The sequence below is a fragment of the Mesoplodon mirus genome (assembly GCF_964341445.2).
Source record: "Mesoplodon mirus genome assembly, chromosome: 4".
Taxonomy (NCBI): Eukaryota; Metazoa; Chordata; class Mammalia; order Artiodactyla; family Ziphiidae; genus Mesoplodon; species Mesoplodon mirus.
Genome location: NC_138979.1, coordinates 114,805,669 through 114,827,032, shown reverse-complemented (window position 1 = coordinate 114,827,032; position 21,364 = coordinate 114,805,669). Strand labels below are relative to the sequence as shown.

Genomic DNA, 21,364 nt, shown 5'->3' with positions numbered 1-21,364 from the left:
GTTAGGAGGATCCAGACTTAGTATCTGGGGGGATCTTAGGGGAATCCAGTCCGCTCAGATTTATGCTCTCTGCTCGGCTACCACACCTATGCACCCTACACTGAAAAACGAACACATTGATTCAAAGCATCATGATCATCTGTATTTTATTTGGACCTCATTTGCGAGTTGTTAATTTCCAACCCTGTTCCTTCCACTCCAGGTTCCTTCTCTCCCATCTCCCTCAAATTCCCCTGATGCCCAGAAAAAAAAAAATATTGGTCTTTGCCGCGGTAGACTAAGCCCTCTCAGCAGGCCTGCCCTGTGCTCTCAAGGGAAGTCTTTATCCAAGGCCACAGCAACAGTGAGAATCCTCATAAGACCACACCTTGACCCCAGAGAATGCTGGAGCTTTTCACAAGGCAGAATTGATATGGGGGGGTGGTTAGGGTGTAAGGTGAGCAGTACGCTAGGCAGAGGTGGGAAAGGCCAATAGATGGATGCTGGAACAGGACCCAGGAGATGGAGCCCAATCTCTGCGCTGGTGGATGTTCTCCAGGTCCTCAGAGGCGGGATGGCATCCCTCCAGCCACCACCACTGTCTCCCCAGTGATATAGCTGGCGTCTTCAGAGCAAAGGAAAGATACGATGCCTGCACAGTCCTCTGGCTTGCCTATCCTGGGGAGGAGGGGAAAAAAGGAAGGGAGTAAAAATCAACCAGGGAATGAAATTTGCTTAATCAAGAAGTATCAGGTGATTTTTCAGGACCAGTGTACTGCCCATAAAATAGGGTTACCATGAATATAAGCTGTTATAGTTCAGTATAAGCATTAATACTGTACTCTGCAAAAACCACTGCACATTATATTCATATAATATAGAGATACTTTGTTTTTTAGAGAACTCAGGACACCAAAATCCAAAGTTATATAGATAACCTGGTGAGCAGCTATTTCATTCTTCAAAGAATTTGTTTCACATGTGTGCATACTATTCAAATGTCAGGGAGTCTGTGAGAGAGTAAATGATTTGCTTAAAATGATGCCATTTGTACAGCTTCAATTCACAGACACCTTTTTTCAGGAATCTATTTTTGTCCCTTAAAGTCATTTTGTGAGACTGTGCTAATTCTCAGTGTTTGTATCAGTGATTGCATAGTTAGGGAACACTTTAACCTAACTGCCATAGAATGCTCTAGAGGTGGGTAGAGTGGGTACCTCAAACCTAGAAGGCCTGGATTAGTGGTTCTCCATCCCAGCTGCACACTGTAGTTGTCCGAGAGGCTTAACCATCCCCACCCCCACCCCCGCCAAAGATGCCTAGGTTCTACCTTGGACCAATTAAAAAAGAATCTCTGGGAGAGGGGTCTGAGCATCTGTGGTTTCACAAGCACCCCAGCTAATGTGCATCTGAGACTGAGAAGCATGGGGCCGGATCATTCACTGTGGCTCAAGGGTGACAATACCCTGACTTATTAATGAGTTGTGAACTAGGCCAGCAGCTCATGCCTGACATCAGAATGGCTTTGGGAGCACTTGAGGGTGTCTCCCTCCTCAAGTAGGCATTGCTGGTATGTGTCCTTGAGGAGACAAGGTGGAGGAGCTAAAGACAAGAGAGTTCCCAGAAGCCAGAAGCTGGGGAGAGGCAGGGAACAGAGGAAAGAGAGCCAGATGAAGGTACCTGAACAGTTCGGCCAACCCTTTGGGGAAGAGGCTAGTTTTCTTAGGCAAGGGGAGTTGTGGGACTTGGTAAAGCTCTTCATTCCTTTTATTTGGATTGTAGGATCATTAACCTGAGCTTTGGACACATGACTCTTTTTATTCAAGGGGAACTAACAAAAGCATGTTTTGGTTTTGGTTTTGGTCCCTCATCCTTAGGGATGCCCAGAGGTGGAGGCAAACACCCAGGTGGAGAGGGGGGTCAGGGCCTCCCCCAGGGCTCTGCTCTGCTAAACCTGGATGCCTCTGTGTTTCGTTTTTGCAGTGGAAGCAGACTCCTTGCACACGCCACTGTAGTGATGCTGTGTTCAAGAACTTGTGAAATCTGTGTGTTTGAAGCAGAGGAGAGCATGCCTGTGTTGTCTTCAGGACCGAGAGTAGGCGAGCCGTGGGCTGTGGGGGACCATCTTTATCCCTCCTCGCCCTCCCCTGTGACAGCCTTACCTTTTTTTTTTTTTAAATTAATTTATTTAATTTATTTATTTTTGGCTGTGTTGGGTCTTCGTTGCTGTGCACGGGCTTTCTCTAGTTGCAGCGAGCGGGGGCTACTCTTCGTTGCAGTGCGCAGGCTTCTCATTGCAGTGGCTTCTCTTGTTGTGGAGCACAGGCTCTAGGCGCGTGGGCTTCAGTAGTTGTGGCATGCAGGCTCAGTAGTTGTGGCTTGCGGGCTCTAGAGTGCAGGCTCAGTAGTCGTGGCGCACTGGCTTCGTTGCTCCGCAGCATGTGGGATCTTCTTGGACCAGGGCTCGAACCCGAGACCCCTGCATTGGCAGGCGGATTCTCAACCACTGTGCCACCAGGGAAGCCCCCAGCCTTACCTTTTGATCTGCATGGTTTCTTTTAGGCTCTCCAGTCTTTCCTGGTCATCCCACAACTGCAGGAAAAAGGGAAATCTCTTCCTGTGAGGGACAGCGAGGGGAGAAACTGCCTGCCCTCACATCAATTGAAAGGGCGATGGAGAGGCACCCCCTTCACTTCCTAGTCCTTCCCAGCTCCCAGTCTCTACCCACTTCCCTCTTCTGCTCCATTCTCTTCAAGTTCTAGTGAGGCATTTTCCTGGGTCGCCCCAGGTCTCACCTACTTAAGGAGATAATGAAATGGCCTGAGTGATATCTGAATTCCTCAGTCTCACTGTGCACCTCAGGATAGGATCATGTGGGGGTCTGGTCTGGACACATGGCTGGTATGGAGCGGGGATATGGAAAAGTGCAGAGATGGGGTGTAGAAGTGGTTGGGAGCTCAGGACCCAGGAGCTGGGCTTTTCAACCTGAGAAGATGCCTTTTAGGGTCCCACTGGGATGCAGGAATCCCCTTCCTCACCATACGGCTGAAGCTAGTCTTGATGAGTCCAGGTGCCAGGCAGTTCACCCTAATGTTCTGTTGGGCCAGCTCTAAGGCCAGGTTCTTGGTGAGGCCCAGCAAGGCTGTTTTACCAACATTGTAAGGACCCAGGCCCTGGGGAAAGGAGAGAATGGGTTAGTCTCTTCAATTCCAGTTCATTCTTGGTTCTTAATATAAGATATAAAGGGTTATAAACAGATAATAGGGTATCTCTTGTAATGGAGGGTCCCAGTTAGAAAACTGTCTTGTGGTTAAACATCCCCTAGGTTAGCGTTTGTGGAGGCAAAGCCTCTATTTTGTTGGAAGGTACTTGGTGATGTGATTCCAAAAAGGGACACAAACTTCTTAGGGTGACTGGAAGGGTAGAAGGTACAGGATGGAGGAAGGGATAAAAGTAGCAGAAAAGGAGGTTCTTACAGGAAATGGTCTGTAGGCTCCTACGGAGGCCACAATCACCACTGAGCCGCCTCTGGAAAAAGAACAGAATGACCCTCTTCTCATGGACACCCTCCCCCCAGTCTGCATGGGGCCCATCGAACGCAGGCTCCCTCTTGCTCTCTGTACCCTCGTTTCTCCATCTCTGGCACCACTGCCTTTGTCATCAGGGCTGTGGCCTTCACATTAATGTCCAGAATCTGCAATAGAGAGAAGAGGGGGAACAGCATGAGGGAAGAGGGCTGCAGAAGGCAGGGCAATGGGGAGTTAGAGTGCGGTTCCCAGGATCTGTCTGTTAGGGCTGGCAGAGATCCTAGGGATGATTTACTTGGCCTTACAAGTGAAGAAACCGAGGCCCAGGGAGAGGTGGCTTTCCCCGGTTTATTCAGTTAGAGAATGACACATTAGGTTTGGGTGAGAAAGAATGGAGCCTGGTTCAGCTTGTTTCCTAAGTATGATTTGACCCAGAATGGGCCTGAACTCTCAGGGCTGCCTTGGACTTGAGCTGGATTTTCTGTGTGTCTTCCAACTAGGGAGAGCCTGGAATTGGATGGCTTCCTGGACCTGCCCCAGAGTGCGCCGTGTTTCTCAGGGGAAATGTGGCCTGACCTCAGGCACTTGGGGTTGTTCCAGCACTTTTCTGGCTTCTGAGCTTAGGGAGTGAGATGCTCTTGGCCCTCCAGGATGGATTGTCTGGCTGGACATGTATTGGCAAGTGGGATCATGAGGAGGCACTTCTGGGGGAGCTGGAACATAGTCTTCAATCAAAACCCCACATCTGTAATTTAAAACAAATGCATGACCCTTGTTTACATTGTTCCAGGCACTGCTGGGATAGTCCCCTCCCATACCCCCCGTGCAACTTCTTATTTAGAAAATTTTCACTCTTACAGAAAAGTTGAAATAGAAGGACAATGAAGATCCAGATATTCTTTACCTACATTCACCAACTGTTCACATTTTGTACCATTTGCCCTATCTATGTACCTATGCAGTTTTTTCCTTACCCTTGGAAGGTAAGTTGCAGACATTCTAATTCTCTAGCCCTAAAGACTTTAGCATTATTTCCAAAGACTAAGGATGTTCTTCCACACCACCATCCATTATCACACCCTAGAAATTTAACATTGATAATCATGATTTCACCTAATATACTGTCTATAATAAAACTTCCCCAATTGTCCCCCAAATGTCCTTATTTTTTTTAAAGTCCAGGGTTCAATCAAGGATCAACCATTGCATTTAGATTTGATATACTGTGATATTTAAAAAAAGCCAACTAAACCGGTTTGCAGGGCAGAAATAGAGCACAGATGTAGAGAACAAACGTATGGACATCAAGGGGGGAAAGTGGCAGGGGGGTGGGGGTGGGGGGGTGATGAATTGGGAGATTGGGATTGACATGTATACACTGATGTGTATAAAATGAATGACTAATAAGAACCTGCTGTATAAAAAAATAAAATTCAAAAGTTGAAAAAAAGCCAACTTAAAAGAAAAATTACTTGTTTTATAACTGATTTTCATGTGGTCTCTGTTCAGACTGCGCATGAAAGATGTTTCTCTACTTTGAAGAATATCAATCAGGAACTGATTCACTGAAGAGCATTTTGGCACTTTGGTCTCTATGTCTGTGAAACACTGATAAACTAGAATATTCTAGTATCCTTAAACTTCAGTGTTGAGAAATTATGGATGACGTCAGGGTAAAAAGCAAAACCATGGGAGATCATGAAAAATTTACCATTTTCAAATCAGGTGGGAATATTAACCTCAGTAAAGAAAGACAAATATTTTAATTAAGGCTTTATAATTAAATAATGTAGGTGTGTGAAATATATTATAAATATAATGTAATTGTACACATTCACATGAAAACTAATATTCTCGTTCTTGAATTTAGACATCTGGATCTCAGATGTTCTAGACACTGGAGTTAAAAAGGAAAAGGCACAGGTCTTTTTAAAAGGCTGTATGTTATAAAGCGGCAACTTAGTTAATTTCACCAGAATTGATATTTCACTTAACTAGCAGCTATTAAAGTTTTCCAACTAATGAAAAATCATTCTTTTTTGGCAGCTGAAAAGGGGAGGGGTGGTGTGTAAGTCTGAGCGTACTAGTTATTGGCATATTAGCTGCCCTGTCTGCTGGAAATAAACCAGGAAGAGGAGCCTGGATAAGCCCATGGGGTCTGGGGTGGGGTAGATGGGGGAGGGAGGCAGAAGACGGTTAGCAAGGAGCAAATGAAGACAAAACTGGGAAAAAGCAGACATGAAAGAGAAGGGCAGGGACAGAGGAAGCCCCCCACCCCACCATTCGCCCTTTACCAGGTGCACTGCAGGCGTGCGGCAAATTGCAAGGATTCCTCACATTTACACTGCACTTGACAAATACATTCTAAAAGCAGACTGCGTGTGTGTCTTCTGAAGCCCACCCCCTGCTGCTCTCATCCCCTCTCACCTTGTCCCATACCTCCTCGGTGACATCCATTAAGTTTCCAAAGAAAGGCATGACGGCAGCATTGGAGACCAGGATGTCCACGCCCCCGTGAAGGTTCACAGCCTAGAGAGGAGTAAGGTCTGAGTTAGGGCTGCAGGACAGTAAGGGAAGTGCATTTATCAGTGTCGATAAAGAATTCCTTCTTAGGAACAGTTGTCAAAATGATCTCTTTTCCTTAAAACATTTTCTCTCCAAAACACCCCAAGCTCTGCTGCTAAGACATTTAAGGTCGTCTCATTTCTTTGGCAGTCTTTTTTCTTGCCCCCACTTCTGAGGCTGTCACTGACCCTTTTTTCTTTAGACTTTCCCTTTGGGAGCTCCTTTATTCTCATGGCCTCAGCTCTCACCTCAAAGTCCATTTCTAGACCCTTCCTCTTTTTTTCCCAGCCCCATTTCTCCCAGTGCTTACTGTCCAGTTCTCCTTGAATGAGTTACCATTATCTCAAACTCAGCCTGTCCACACGTACCTGAACGGAGAAACAAGTTTAAATAGACCTATAGGGACTTCCCTGGTGGCGCAGTAGTTAAGAATCCGCCTGCCAATGCAGGGAACATGGGTTTGAGCCCTGGTCTGGGAGGATCCCACATGCCGCGGAGCAACTAAGCCCGTGCACCACAACTACTGAGCCTGCACTCTAGACTCCACGAGCCACAACTACTGAGCCCGTGTGCCACAACTACTGAAGCCCACGTGCCTAGAGCCCGTGCTCTGCAACAGGAGAAGCCACCGCAATGAGAAACCCATGCACCACAATGAAGAGTAGCCCCCGCTCGCCGCAACTAGAGAAAGCCCGTGCAGTCACGAAGAACGAACGCAGCCAAAAAAAAAAAAAAAAAAAATTACACCTATAGAAAGTTGCCACTCGGGCCTTTGAGATCACCTCGCCCAATGTCCTCATGGTGAAGGTGATGAAACTGAGGTCCAGGGAAGTTAATTCCTCAAGGTCATATAGCTCAGTAATGACATATCAGGGCCAGCAAAGAAGAGGAGGCCTGCTCATCGGTCTCTGGGAAGGGTGAAGTGATTTGCTCAGGGCACAAGGCTAGTTAGTGGTGGCAGAACTTACACTCTAACCCAGAGCTAATTCATAAGAGTCCTTCAAAAGTGAGTCGGGGTCACTATGAAACTGGCTACCCAGGAGAGCCATGATGGAGAGGATGCCGACCTGGGCTTAAAGCAGTTCCACACTCGGTTATGATGCCATTTCTCCCTTCCCCCCCACCCCCTGCTTTTATTTTTTTGGCCTGGAGGCATGGAAGATTTAAGGCAGAAACTGAGATTTAAACTGGGAAAACTAAGAGAGGCAACATCTCACCTCCTTAATAAATTGTAAGTAGGTGGTGAAGGCACGTGCTGGAGTAACGAGTAGCCAAACAGAATCTGCCAACATTATGCCATGCTGCAACCAGACTTCGCATTGGCTCAGAATTGGTAATTTTGATGCCTTGGGCAAGCGGCACTAAATGGGCCCTCAACCAACTTTGTGCTTCCGGATTTGGCACACAGAGGTGTGTTGTTAACAATCTGCTAGCTCCTGTTTTAACTAATTATTCTTGCTAACTAGGTGCTAAGCTCAGTTGCTTCCACACTGCTGAGGGGATGCCTGGGCTGTCAACATGTAAATTTAACAAATTTTAAAATCACATAATCTTTGCAAACCTGTATCAATAGTCTCTCGCACTCTCTAAATTTTGATGTCCCGGCACAAAGTCCCAGTCACCTGCCTTGGCTCTGTGTAAGTTTCATGATGAGGAAAACATGGTATGCGTTAAGAAAGTGATGTGTGCTGGGCCGTGTGTGGGTGTGTTTGGGGGTGGGGAGATAGTGGATTGCAGCAGAACCGCCTGGAGCGCTTTTCCACTTCTGCTGTGTATCCTGTCCCCTTCTTTTTCTAGGCCTATCAGCATAGAGATGAGGGAAGGCTGGCTTTTGCCTCAACAGACAGAGAACCCTGGAAAATTAATGGCAAAGCTACTATGACCACCCAGGTGTCTTCTAAGGCTTGCTCTAAATTGTGTGATTGCTACTCTGTGTTCTGACAGGTCTACTTTTTATTTTTTAAATAAATTTATTTATTTTTGGCTTTCTGGCGTCTTCCTTGTGGTGCACGGGCATCTCATTGTGGTGGCTTCTCTTGTTGCGGAGCACAGCCTCTGGGCGTGCGGGCTCAGTAACTGTGGCCTGCGGGCTCAGTAATTGTGGCACGCGGGCTGTAGAGCGCATGCTCAGTAGTTGTGGAGCACCGGCTTAGTTGCTCGCGGCATGTGGGATCTTCCCGGACCAGGGCTTGAACCCGTGTCCCCTGCACTGGCAGGCGAATTCCCAACCACTGTTCCACCAGAGAAGCCCAGTTCTATTTTTTTTAAAAAAAAGTAGAATCAAGTGGAAAAGCAGCTAATCTGGTTTTGGCTCACGACACCTTTGAGAAGCTTTGAGGTGCAGATTAGGAGGCCACTGGGGAGTAACCATCCTCAGGGCAGCAGCTTCCCTCATCACAGGTAGTGGCTGGCAATAGGCAGGATGCATCTCAAACTGCTAACAAGTATCCTATCATTCTCCACTTGACATTGGCCATTCAAACTACTTGAGAGTCCATTTTGATTCATCCCTCCTATTTCCCATTTCTTGACACCGGCCAGGAAAACAAAAATCTTGGTTGGTTCCCACTAAATGTCTCTTGGGCGCATGTGTTCTGGTCCTACTGCCACTGCTCTTACCTAAGTGACACCATCGGCTTCCTCCCTGATGTCCTTGGCTCAGAGCCTTCTTTTCTCCAGTATATCCTTCCTCCCAGTGCCAGGTTAGTGTCTTTTAATAACCATTTTCACCTTGCTCGAAACCTCACATGGCTTCTTATTTCCTCCAAGAATGTCTAAACTCCTTTGGGAGGCCACGGAGGCCCCTGTCCCCCATCCTTCCCCCCCGGCCCATTTCCTACCAGCCCTCTCAAGCCTGTGCTCTCTCTCTGCTGTGGGTTCACAATGCTCCCCTCTCCCCTTCCGTCCCTCCTTGGCTGTCTGCTCATTTTGCAGGGTCACCTGGAATCCCGGCCCTATGCCATCTGCCCAGCCCTACGCACTCTTCAAGGTCTAGTTCAAACCCCGCTTCTGGGCCAGAGCTGCAGGACGGGTAAAGTGGACCTGGTGAGGGTCCAGAGGTCATTTTCCTAGCAGGATTTTGACAGTAAGTGGCCACATGCATTTCATACAGCTAGTCACTAGTTGGCCCAGGATCCCAGGTGGCTCCCGCACCCTCAGGATCAAGGTCTCAATCTCAGGCTCTGTCCAGCTGCCTATGCCAGGCAGGGTCGCTTTCTTGGACCCCCATTTGGTTCTCTCCAGTGCACATCTGATCATTTGCCAAATGACTCCTGACAAATGGAATAACCTTATGCTGTCTACTATACCACCACCTACCATCATTTCATGTCCTCCTTGTCTAAGATTACCCAAATTATTTCACCATCTTTCATCCTGTTAGCACAATATCCTTTGCTTTCCATTCTTGGGCAGATTCTCCCTTTTACTCCAAGAAGTAAAGGGTGTGCCCTGAGCTTAGGGAAGAGCAGCCTCCTTTGCAAAATGTTCATATTTTCTTGTGCAGCTGGAAGACTGGTGACAAGCACCAACTCTGACACTGGCTTAGACACTGTCTTTGAGGCTAAAGTCCAAGTGGGCACCTAAGGCCTGACCTGATGGGGAAATGCCTGGTAGTCTGTAGGTAGCTTGGCAATTCTGGGTTGGCTCACAGCTATTCTCTTACTAACTGTGGGACCTTGTGATGTTGATCCAGCTTTCTGAACCAGTCTTTAAACAGGGAGACTAATCCTGGCCTTGCTTGGGTTGTTGTTTGGAGAGAACCTGTAAAAGGCTCAAAACAAAGTGCATGGCACACAGTAGGTGGTCGAAACCTGATGGGCTGCCTCCTGTAGGTTCCCAGAGACTCGACTTTATAAGCTGAAAAACAGGGATTGATTGTTTATTAGCTCAGAGTGGGAATACCTATTTCGCAATTGTATTTACCCTTTTTATCTGCCCAATTAGATTGGAAAGCCAGGACCAGCTGTTTTTTTTGGGGGGGTGCCCCAAGGCACAATGCAGTGTTGAAACAGTAGAGTCGTTTTTTGATTCTCTGACTGAGATGGGATGATTCTCGGAGGCAGAACAGAAAGGCACACAATAAAAATATGCTGGTGGACTGGAGTGCGTATGCAGATCGCACTGTTGTGTTTTAGTTAACAGTGCTGGCTTGGATTACACCCGTGTTGTCCAGGAAAGCCAGCTCAGGCTGGCTCCCTTCTGCTACCTCCTGGCTCTGCGCCCATATCCTTGCTGCTCACCGTGGCTACCAGCCGCTCTCGGTCTTCGCCCTTCCCCACATGGCACACGGTGCCTGTCACACTCAGCCCCTCCCCGTGCAGCGTTGCCACTGCCCGATCCACATTCTGCTGCTTCCGGCTGCTGACCACCACGTGGGCCCCATCCTGGGCCAGACGCCGGGCGATGGCGAAACCGATCCTGTGGGCAGAGAGAGATAAGGACTTTTAAGTTGATACAGGAAAAGAGGGTGAGAGCGTGGGCTCCTGAATCAGATTGCCTGGGCTTTGAATTCCAGCTTTCTCTCTGTAGGACCCCCATGTGTTAGATAGGGTTAAGGACACAGCCATTACCATACAGATGGACATGCTTAGCATATTTTTGGCACTGGTTTACTTATTTTTCTTATGGTTTTGGCCTTCAGTCTAGGTTCCCAGGAAGTGATATCACCTTCCACAGGTGCCACCATGGGTCACAGTCCCCATACCCTGTAGGGACTGAGGAGAGAGAGATGAGCTAGGCGTATAACAAGCAGCAGTTATTTCCATGATTGGAGGGTCTCACTCAGAAAAGCCTCCACCCTCAAATATCTTCCTTACTAGTCTACATCATCTCAATATTCTATCTTTAGTTACGTTTGGGGGTACATGTGAAACTGGGGGTCTCCGGTTACAAACGTAAATTTTTTACATACTCCCCTGGGAGAAAGGGTTACACATTTTGCACTTAGCCATTAGCATTTCCCATTCACTTGTATTTTAGATTTGTGAAGAGCTGGCATCTAGCAGGGTTCTGTGGGAGTGAGAAACAGGGTAGACAACAGTGGTTGGTGAGACACGGGCTGGGCAAGAGAGGCCAAAATGTACTGAACTAAACAGGAATGTGGACACATGGCTTTTGTGTCCCCTCTAGGTAAGGGCGCAGTTCTATGAGACTAGTGGGCTGCCAAAAGGGGTGTCTGGAACATTTCCACCGTCGGTGCAGGCAGTGGATAGGACTTTTGGAATCTGGACTGTCTTGGATTTCTGGTGTCTGGTCTTCCCAGACACTAGGTGGGGCCAGTTGACCCGGGCAGCCCAGAACCCTGGGAGATGGGATTGATTGGGGCGGGCAGCACCCAGGTGGCACAGCCGAGCCAGAGGCAGCAGTGACAAGAGGGCTGGCAATTGCAAGGCTGGGGGAGGAGGCGATTCCGAGGGGACTGCAGGCCAACCACGTAGTTCCTTTCTTCCCGGGCCGACTCTGGCCACACGTGAGGCCTGAAGATGGGGCACGGGAGGCCAAGGACAAGGGGTTAGTACATGTTTACAGACAGCGGGGGCCTCCGAGACTCGGGCTCGGGCACTCACCCGTCAGTGGAGGCCGTTACTAGGGCCACCTTATTCTCAAGCGGGTTCCGGCGCGCCACCGCGGAGCTGGCCATCCGCACCGACTTCCACGTCCGCGCACAGGGACCCAACAGTAGCCCTGACTTCTGCATGGAGGCGGCCGGTTCAGGGTTCTGCGCCGCCTAGGGGAGGTGACAGGGGGGCGGGGCGAGGGGCGGGGCGAGCCCGCTCGGAAGCCAGATCCCCTACCCGCTCCCAGCTCCCTACCGGTCCTAGAGCGGGACAGCTCGTCCTGCTTCGCGCGGGCCCTTGGCGCAGGGAGCCGGCTGTGGCCGCGGCGCCCCTCAGTCCCCTGCTCGCCCCGGCCGGCCGGTGTGGGACGGTTCCGTCGGTTCCGGTTCCCTGTAGGGCTGCTCCCGCCTCCGGGAGTCCGTAGACTTCCCTGTCCTCCCTCCCCTCCTTCCACATCTGCTTGCCCACGTCTTTTCTTGGGGGAGAGGGGACTTTGAGTTGGTTGCTTTTCCTTCCCAGAACCTCAAGATGGACTTTGTTTTCCAAGAAAGTCTGGGTCCACATTTGTGACAGCCCACAGGAGGGCAAATATTTTGAGATTGCCCATGGGGGTGAGGCCCATAGCCCCCATGGAGCCCACCACGTGAGGGTCTCAGGTGAGCCTGCAGGAGCCTGGGAGAGACACGAAGTGGGGAGCAGCTGGGTAGGCCTGCCCTGCCCTTCACTCTGGCTCAAGTTCTCCTCCATCCGCACAGGCCTGGAGGGCAGATTCTGATCACCAGTGGTAACCAGTGTGCAGAATTAAAGATCCTGACAGGACAGGATCTCTTATACACTCCACTGCAAGAGGACTTCTCCATTTTCAGGCCTAAGTGGTAGCAAGGAGGCTAGACAGTCCCCAAACAAGTGGTGGAAAATCGGAGAACTCAGGAGCCCTCGAGTTTTCCATAATCACTATGTCCCCAGGTCTTAGCCTCCATCCTAGTTCAATAAATATTTGTTGAATGTAAAAGCACGTTATAAACTGTAAACTACTAAACACATAAGCAATTATTGCCACCATAAAGTAATTATTATGGCCGCCACAGGCCAGGCTCTTCATTTGTAAACTGAGGGTGCTGGAGTAGATAATGGATAAGGTCCTCTCCAGCTATAAATTCTGTGTCCGAGACTTCAGCCTCCGCTTCTGCCAAGTGGGCTGAAATGATCTCCCTCCCGGATTTCTGGGAGAATTAATAAATCTGTATGGCTTATGATACACTGTAGAAAGGCCCCGACAGACCCAGTGTCAGCATCTGAATTGGTTTAACCCAGTGGCCTCCAAACGCCAGCCTGAGAAGTTGTGCAGATCCATGGCAAAGTTTTCACTAGTTCAAGGCAAAAAGAGAAAAAGACAATATAGTGTTTCATAAATCTAAGCTTATTTAACTTAACAGGTAGTCCTTTATTTTGGGATATGCTTTTGCTCCTTTTTTTTTTTTTTTTTGGTGTTAGTCTTTTTGTTAAGAGAAGATGATGAAAGCAGATGGGTAGGTTGAGAAAAGTGTTGTTAGTTGGTGAAATCACCAGTCTGGCAACCCGATGTCAGTCCCTACAGTTAGAGGAGAGAGAATCCTGGTTTGTGAAATTCAGTTCTGAGGATCGCTGCTTAATAAAATTCATACTTGCTAAAGATTCGTTTAGTATACGTGTAGGTCAACTGAGCAGCCAAAAAGGATTTCAGCATTCAAAAGGGGGTGCATGAGTAGCGAATGATATAACAAGCATGCACTGGATCTACAGTTTATTCCTCAAACTAGATGTTACAGCTGTGGTACTCAGCTCCTCCTGATGAGATAAGAGAGCTTGAGTATAATTGTCCCCATGTCTGGGGAAAACTGACTCTCTGACTGGTGCCCCTCAGTCTGAACCTCATGAATTATTGACAACAGAGGCTGGATAGCATGACGCTCCTCTTCCTGACCTGCTCGGAGCTAATGCACAGTGGGAACCCTTCCCAGTGCTCTGCACCTGCCTGCGGGGCTGGGGAAGGGGATGCAGGAGGCCTGGAGCAGAGCCTCTCAGGGCTTTAGTTCAAAGGGACAGGCCTGCAGGGTGTATCTGATCTCTCTTCACCTCCTGTCCAGAGGTGGGCAGCCAGATCCAGGGCTTGAGGTTGGCAGTGGGAGGCTGAGGGAGACCACACCCCAAAGAGCAAGGGGTTTGGGGAAAAGAGAGTTCTGGCCGGTGAGCTCGTGAACATCACACGGCCCCTCCCTGTCTGGGCGGGGTTGATATTTGGCCTCCAGCACCATTTCTTTTGGGAGAACACAGGGGACATTAGGGAGGGGATCTGTGAACAGAAAAGGGTAGAGGGAAGGCAAGAAGAGTGGGAGTCTCCAGCTCCGACGACCCATCAAGCTGGTTTGTTGGAGATGAGGGTAGGAAATCTTTGGGGGAAATACGTATGTGTGTAGGAGTCTCTTTGAAATGGGGATTTTAATAGGTAATGGGATTGTTCTTGTATGGAGGTGGTACCATCTGCAGATCTTGAGGAAATGCCTCCATGATTGAGGACTACACTCCCATCTTCTTCAAGGGCTGTGTTGACTTAAAAAAAAAGCACAACGTGAGAGTTGTGAGTTAAGTTCTATTTGGGGCAAAATGAGGACTGTAGCCCAGGAGACAGCGTTTCAGATAGCTCTGAGAAACCGCTTCAAGGAGACGAGTGGAGGAGCCAGGATATATAGGAGTTCTGCAACAAAGGGCAGGTAGTCGGGAATGTCAAAGGATTATTGTTAATTAAAGAAAACCAGATATCCCAAGTTAAGTAATTTAGCGCTTTTCTATGTATGGGAAAATGCAAGAGTCTGGGCTCACTGAAATCATTCCTTTGATATGCACCTCAGCTATCTGGGGCCGGTATCCTGTGTTTTCCTCAGGTCTCACCTGTAGGGAGTGGCTGCGGTCTGTTGGCTGCTAGATGGTATTCTTTTCAGCCCTGAGTTTCCTCAGGGCTCACCGGCTCATGTTGGAGGGCTACAATCGTTGATGACTGTGACATCCTTTGTTTACTGATATGGCTGGAAATATTCCATATATAAATATTCCATTCCATTTATCAGCTGACTGCAGTCTGGAAGGAAATTCACCTGGGTTGGAATTTAAGTCTTGCATCTTGCAATAGCCATTCCACATTGGTCATTTACTCATGCAATATTGACACAAGTCAGGCTTGGGTGGTGTAGGAGGGCTGTGTGATAACAACGACTTTTATTGAATACTTACTAAGTGCTGACAACTGTTGGGTGATTTTTATAAATTTTATTGAATGTGTCTAATCCAGTGAGGTAGGCAGTTTTATTTCTATATATGAAATCAAAGTGAGTTATGACAGCTTGACCTGCTGTCAATGTTGAATAGCTACTTTTTTTTTTTACATCTTTATTGGAGTATAATTGCTTTACAATGGTGTGTTAGTTTCTGCTTTATAACAAAGTGAATCAGTTATACATATACATATGTTCCCATATCTCTTCCCTCTTGCGTCTCCCTCCCTCCCACCCTCCCTGAATAGCTACTTTTAATTTTTCTGACGTTGTTAGAGAATGACAGTTTTCTTGGAACTTAATTTCCTCTTAATTGGAATTTTACTTTCTGCATCAATTCATTTTTGTTTTAATCATTATTTTTTAAATTACAAAAATAACACATGTTCACAATTTTTAAAAGAGACACAAGGTTATAGAGTGAAAAGTAAAAAAGTAACTCTTCCCTATGCTTCCTTTACCTGCTCCCCATATAGCTCTTGGTCTTGTGCATCATCCTTCCAGAAGTTTCCTATGCATTTACATGCATATTTTCCCTTTAAAATGTTTCCCATGAATGGAATGACACTATACATAATGTCCTTCAAATTGCTTGTTTCTTTTCTTTCTTCCTTTTCCTCACTTCTCTCTTTCATTTCTTAAAATACATTCTTGGAGATTGTTCTGAGTGGTATACAATAGATCACCTTTAGTCTCTCTCTCCCTTTTAAAAATAGCTGTACAGTATTCCATTGTGTGGATATTCCATAATTTATTTAGCCAGTCTCCCACCGAAGAACATTTAAGTAGCTTCCAGTGTTTTGCCATTTCAAACAACACTACAATGAACAACCTTGGATGTATATATATTTTGTATTTGGTGCAAATACATTTGTATCCTGGATCAAATGTTTTCAATTGATGGCTGTGGTCAAATGAACTTAAAAGAGATTTAACTGGTTCTGATGGAACTGGTTTTTCTGAACTGAATTTAGGGACTTCCCTGGTGGTCCAGTGGTTAAGACACTGAACTCCCAATGCAGAGGGCCTGTGTTCAATCCCTGGTTGGGGAACTAAGATCCCACATACCACAACTAAGCCCGCACACTCTAGAGCCCCTGTGCCACAACTAGAGAAGCCCGTGTGCTGCAACGAAGACCCAGCGCAGTCAAAATAATAAATAATAAATAAATAAATAAATAAAATAAACTGAATGTACCTGCTGCCCTACCCTCTTCTACACTGTATGTATTGATAGAATGGTTTAAACTGTGGGTGATGGTGTAAGCTCGGAGTGATAAGAGGTAGCGTGCCTTGGCCTCAGTGGCTGGGAACCCATGGGGATCGGTGGGTACTCCTGACCTGCAGCTTGCAGACCTGAGGCGCACTTAGTTTCACTCATGTTTGTCATTGACAAGGCCAGCCCAGCATTGCCAGATCTTAGGAATTTTATTTATTTATTTTGTTTGTTTGTTTGTTTATTTTGGCCATGCTGTGCAGCATGCAGGATCTTAGTTCCCCCAACCAGGGATCAAACTGGTGCCCCCTGCACTGGGCTCGTGGAGTCTTAACCATTGGACTGCCAGGGAAGTCCCGATCTTAGGAATTTTAAACAGAAGGTAGAAATCTGGGTTTTAATATGAAATATTTAATTTTTAAATGTTGGCAACAAATTTACTAAAACAAACAAACAACAAAACTAAACAAAAACAGTGAATGTATCTGTAGGTGCCAGAGACTGACACAGTCTTTGCCTATTTACAGGTAATGGATTATTAATTTTGTGAGTATTGCTCTATCTAGAACCTCATAACTCTATTGTATAGCTTATTCAATTTCTAGTTTTTCAAAAGTTTTCCCCAATTGCCCTGTATTTAGGCAGTTGTTTATGAACACTGTTCAGAAATCATCCACCCAGTGTTTGTACAGGTTCTTTTCAGGAACTCTGTACAGAAGCAGGCAGAAGTTCTTACAAGACAGGCATTGGCTTCTCTTTTCCCTCACGCCCAGGATTGCTTCCTTCTGTTGTATTTGGGAAGGGGTGGTAGTGGTGGTGGAGTTTTCCCCTTTTCCTCACTCAGAGGCAAGCCCTGTGGCAGATGTGGAGATGCAGATAACAGCTCAGATCCTCCTTCTAGAAAGGACTCACTCTGGCTGCTGGGAGTCTGATTAGCTGTCAGCTGCCAGCTGGCAGTTAACTCCTTCCAAGGGTGGTCCCAGCCAGTGACTGAGCAGGATGGTGGTACAAGAACCTCACCACTTCTGCCTAACATGGGGGTTCCTCTAAGGGGCCATCTTTGCTTTGGAGCTTCCTTTTGGGCTGGCGTTGGTCAGATCTGCGTCTCAGGGTCTCACAGATCCTCCTTCTCAATCCTGCTTCCTCCCTTTTCCTTTCACAGATGTTACTCCTGAAACCATGCACCTCAGATTGGGACTTGAACCCACGCAGCAAGGACTTGAACCCGGCCCAAACCCACAGTCTTCCAACTGACATCACACACCTGGTTTCAAGACTTAATGAAGCTCAGGTTCTTGATGTCTCATCACAGAAAGAATTCAGTGAGAGACAGTGATAGGTAAGAAGTGGATTTATTTAGAGAGAAACACACTCCACAGACACAGTGTGGGCCATCTCAGAAGGCAAGAAAGGCACCAGGGTATGGGGTTGTCAGTTTTTATAGGGGTGGGTAATTTCATAGGCTAATGAGTGGGAGGAGTATTCCAGCTATTTCGGGAAGGGGTGGGGATTTCCAGGAATTGGGCCACCACCCACTTTTTGATCCTTATGGTCGGTCTGGAGCTGTCATGGCACCTGTGGGTGTGTCATTTAGCTTGCTGATGTGTTACAGTGACCGTATACTGAGGCTCAAGGTCTAGTGGAAATTGATTTGTCTGCCATCTTGGGCCCACTTGGTTCTAATCAGGTTATGTCATGCCCTTGGGCTATGTCATTCTTTCAAAGGTTGTGTCCTGTCCCCTTTCCCTCTTGTTTTGCTCCGACTAAACCCTTTGGTCTCCTAATTCCATCTGAAACCGACAGGTGCCATGCTGGGGGGCCTCCAAGGAGCTCCAGTCCTTTATGTCTCAACGCAGAAAGAAGCCAGAGGGAAAGTGATTTATTAGAATAGACTCTTGTGAGGCTTACAAGTGGGTGGGCAAGAGGAGCTGCCTGAGAACTTAGTGGGCTACAGTTTTATAATCAAAGGAAAAGTGGGGAGGGGGAAAAGACCACCTTCTTCCTCATTCTTAAGTAGACGTCATGCTTCCATCATCAGCTCCTCCTCCAGGTTGGGCAGGGGAGTTTTCTTGTCCCTACATGGTCAAGCTAGGACTATCATGGCACTATGAAAAAATTATTTTAGGTCTCAGTACAATGAGAGCCTTTCACTTTGAAATGTCACCTTTCCATAAATTATTGCTTTTTTTTTTTTTTTTTTTTTCTGCGGTACGCAGGCCTCTCACTGTTGCGGCCTCTCCCGTTGCGGAGCACAGGCTCGGGACGCGCAGGCTCAGTGGCCATGGCTCACGGGCCCAGCCGCTCCGCGGCATGTGGGATCTTCCCGGACCAGGGCACGAACCCGTGTCCGCTGCATCGGCAGGCGGACTCTCAACCACTGCGCCACCAGTGAAGCCCAATTACTGCTTTTTATGTGTACAGAGAGCATGTCTTAAGGGTCATTAACTTACTGAGCTCACTGGGCAGGATGTGGGTGTCATGCCACCATTGTTTTATTGCTTTGGGGCATGTCTTGTGCTTCTGTTGCATGGTTTTGTTGTTAAGCAAGACTGTTTGGCTTTGCGCTTAAGCAAATCTGCTTTCTTGAGTAATCATTAATTTACAGGGGTGTCCCATACTTTTTTCTGCTTACAATCCCCTAGTGAGATTAACTATTTAATCACCTACTTTGTCCCTTTACTCTGTCCCTATCACAACCAGGCATCTGCTTTGCTGGGGACTCACAGTTTCTTTCCTTCAGAATCTTTCCAGTGCAAAACCCCACTCTCAACATACAGGGGATGTTCTCCTAGAGGATTTGTCCCTTCCCCCCCAAATCAGAGCATCAGGCCACTCTGAAGCAAGAATCCTCTGTAACTGCAGTTCCTGCCAGTTTAAATTTTTCTGTGGGGGCTTGAGTAGAAAATTGCAGGGTGGGCTTTGGCAGTGTCAGGCCAGCACAATAGTGCAAGCCCAGTCCCGGAACTCCACATGTTTTCCTTGAGATCTCTCCACTGGTATGAGATGAAGAAATGTTCCCTGCCCGCCCCCTGCCCCCCACCCCCGAAGTATTTCATTTTCCTGTAAATTTCTGGATCAACTGAATACACACACACACACATACCCCTTCCAAGAACCATCAACAATTCCTAGGGACAAGGCAGTCTAAATCCACAAAAGAAAGTGAACCATCTCCCTAGAGGTGCCAGCCTGCCCTCTCTGGAGATAACATTTGCCATTATTATGCAAAGCAGTTTCACTTACCCTGTCCTGCTTTTAGAGCAGCATAAGAGGCCTGTGGTATGAAATGAATAAGGCCTATCACAAACCTTGCTGAAAGGACAGAGCAATCTGCTTCTGAGGGCTCTCTCTTTGTTGGGCCAGATCAAATTCTTGAGCAGCATGCATTCTTTTTAATCTCTGCAAAGGAAGTAGGGGCACTTTAAGAATTTCTTATCCTTCTGTCTCAAGCAAACCCTTAGAAGTGAAGGGGGTGGGTGGGTTTGTCCTAGTTACATATGCTTTTCTCACTCATTTTGAATTTAATGACAAAGGGACTGTTCTTATTGTAAAAAAAACCAAGGAATCACACAATACACACTTTCTGCACCTTTTTTTTAAACTTTTTATTTTGAAGTAATTATAGTCTCACAGTAATTATAAACTCAAGAGTAATACATAGAGTCCCTATGTACCCTTCCCCCAACTTCCCCCATGGTGACATCTTACAGTGGGAACATATGTAGTACAATGTCAAGACCAGGACACTGGCATTGGTGCAATGCTGTTAACTAGACTATAGACCTTATTTGGTGTCCATCATTTTTTATGGGCACTCATTTGTGTGTGTCAGTGCATGAACGTTCCCTAGCTTGTTGGCATGTGTTGGAGATCTTTTTTTTAAAATTTTTATTATTATTATTTTTAATTTAATTTTTAGTTTTTGGCTGTGTTGGGTCTTCATTGCCGCGCGCGGGCTTTCTCTAGTTGTGGCAAGCGGGGGCTAATCCTAGTTGCGGTGCACGGGCTTCTCTTTGTTGTGGAGCGTGGGCTCTAGGCATGTGGGCTTCAGTAGTTGTGGCACGTGGGCTCAGTAGTTGTGGCTCGCAGGCTCTGTAGTTGTGGTGCACGGGCTTAGTTGCTCTGTGGCATGTGGGCTCCTCCAGGACCAGGGATCGAAGCCATGTCCCCTGTATTGGCAGGGAATTCTTAACCACTGCACCACCAGGGAAGTCCCTGTGTTGGAGATCTTTGATCAGCAGTCCATACTTCATCATTATTCCTTCTTTCATTATCTGAAGAGACAATCATTTATCAGTTACCCATTGAAGCCCACTTCAGTTGTTTATGCCTCTTCTCTGTCGACTTAAGAAATATTGCACAATGTGAGAGTTGCGAGTTGAGTTTTATTGGGGGCAAAATGAGGACTGGGAGACAATCCTCAGATAGCTCTGAGAAACTGCTCCAAGGAGGTAGGGGGGAAAGTCAGTATATATGTGATTGTGGTGAAGGGGGAAAACATGCAATCAAGCACATTTTTTTTTTTTTTTTTTTTTTGCGGTACACGGGCTTCTCACTGTTGTGGCCTCTCCCGTTGCGGAACACAGGCTCCAGACGCGCAGGCTCAGAGGCCATGGCTCACGGGCCCAGTTGCTCTGCGGCATGTGGGATCTTCCCGGACCGGGGCACGAACCTGTGTCCCCTGCATCGGCAGGTGGACTCTCAACCACTGCGCCACCAGGGAAGCCCCAAGCACATATTTTTTGTAGAAGTTTTCTGCTAGTCGCATGAAGGTTACTGCTAGTCATGAGGAGCAGACGTCACCACGAAGGATTTTAGTGTTTTTCTAGGTATGAGGAGATACAAGAATTGGGCTCATAAAATCAGCTCCTGAAAATATCTAACTATCTGAAGACCTGTTCTGCCAGTTCTTCTCAGAGCACAGGGGGCCTCATCTCTGCTCTCCACCTTCCACACTTTGCAGGGGGTGTTGAAAGTCAGCAGCTGCAGCAGCGCATGAGTAATCCTTGTAGAGGTGGATGGCGAGTGCCCATGGTGAGTGGCAACTCTAGTCGACATCGCCAATAAATATGATGTTGCAATAGCATCTTTGTTCACTGAGGTAGGAGAACTTGTCTGTACGGACCCAAATAAATAGTTGAAGCAATAGGGCAGAGGGTATGTGCCTTTGACATTTTGAGAGAAATTGCCAATTGCCCTCCAGACAAGCTG

The 21,364-nt window shown here is 47.3% G+C and overlaps 1 protein-coding gene across 2 annotated transcripts; it reads right to left on the bottom strand.

The window, feature by feature from the left end:
• Positions 1-129: 129 nt before the first annotated feature.
• Positions 130-11,948, bottom strand: LOC309803223 (dehydrogenase/reductase SDR family member 4). Of its 2 annotated transcripts, none has more exons than XM_082619200.1 (8): positions 11,639-11,948; positions 10,313-10,490; positions 5,946-6,035; positions 3,603-3,673; positions 3,456-3,507; positions 3,018-3,152; positions 2,516-2,571; positions 130-657 (listed from the first exon to the last, which is right to left on the bottom strand). In XM_082619200.1, exons 1-8 carry the CDS (start codon positions 11,767-11,769, stop codon positions 543-545), a joined length of 828 nt encoding a protein of 275 aa, XP_082475326.1. In that variant the 5' UTR covers positions 11,770-11,948; the 3' UTR covers positions 130-542. The 2 variants fall into 2 exon arrangements, with proteins under 2 accessions (XP_082475326.1, XP_082475325.1); XM_082619199.1 differs by having other exon boundaries at positions 5,934-6,035; positions 11,639-11,942.
• Positions 11,949-21,364: the final 9,416 nt, after the last annotated feature.

Excerpts from the sequence above, each read along its gene's own strand:
- LOC309803223 (XM_082619199.1), bottom strand. The coding sequence starts at position 11,769 with ATGCAGAAGTCAGGGCTACTGTTGGGTCCCTGTGCGCGGACGTGGAAG. Across the intron at positions 3,674-5,933 it reads CCGAGGAGGTATGGGACAAG|ATTCTGGACATTAATGTGAA; the intron begins GTGAGAGGGGAT and ends TCTCTATTGCAG. Across the intron at positions 3,508-3,602 it reads CCAGAGATGGAGAAACGAGG|AGGCGGCTCAGTGGTGATTG; the intron begins GTACAGAGAGCA and ends TTCTTTTTCCAG.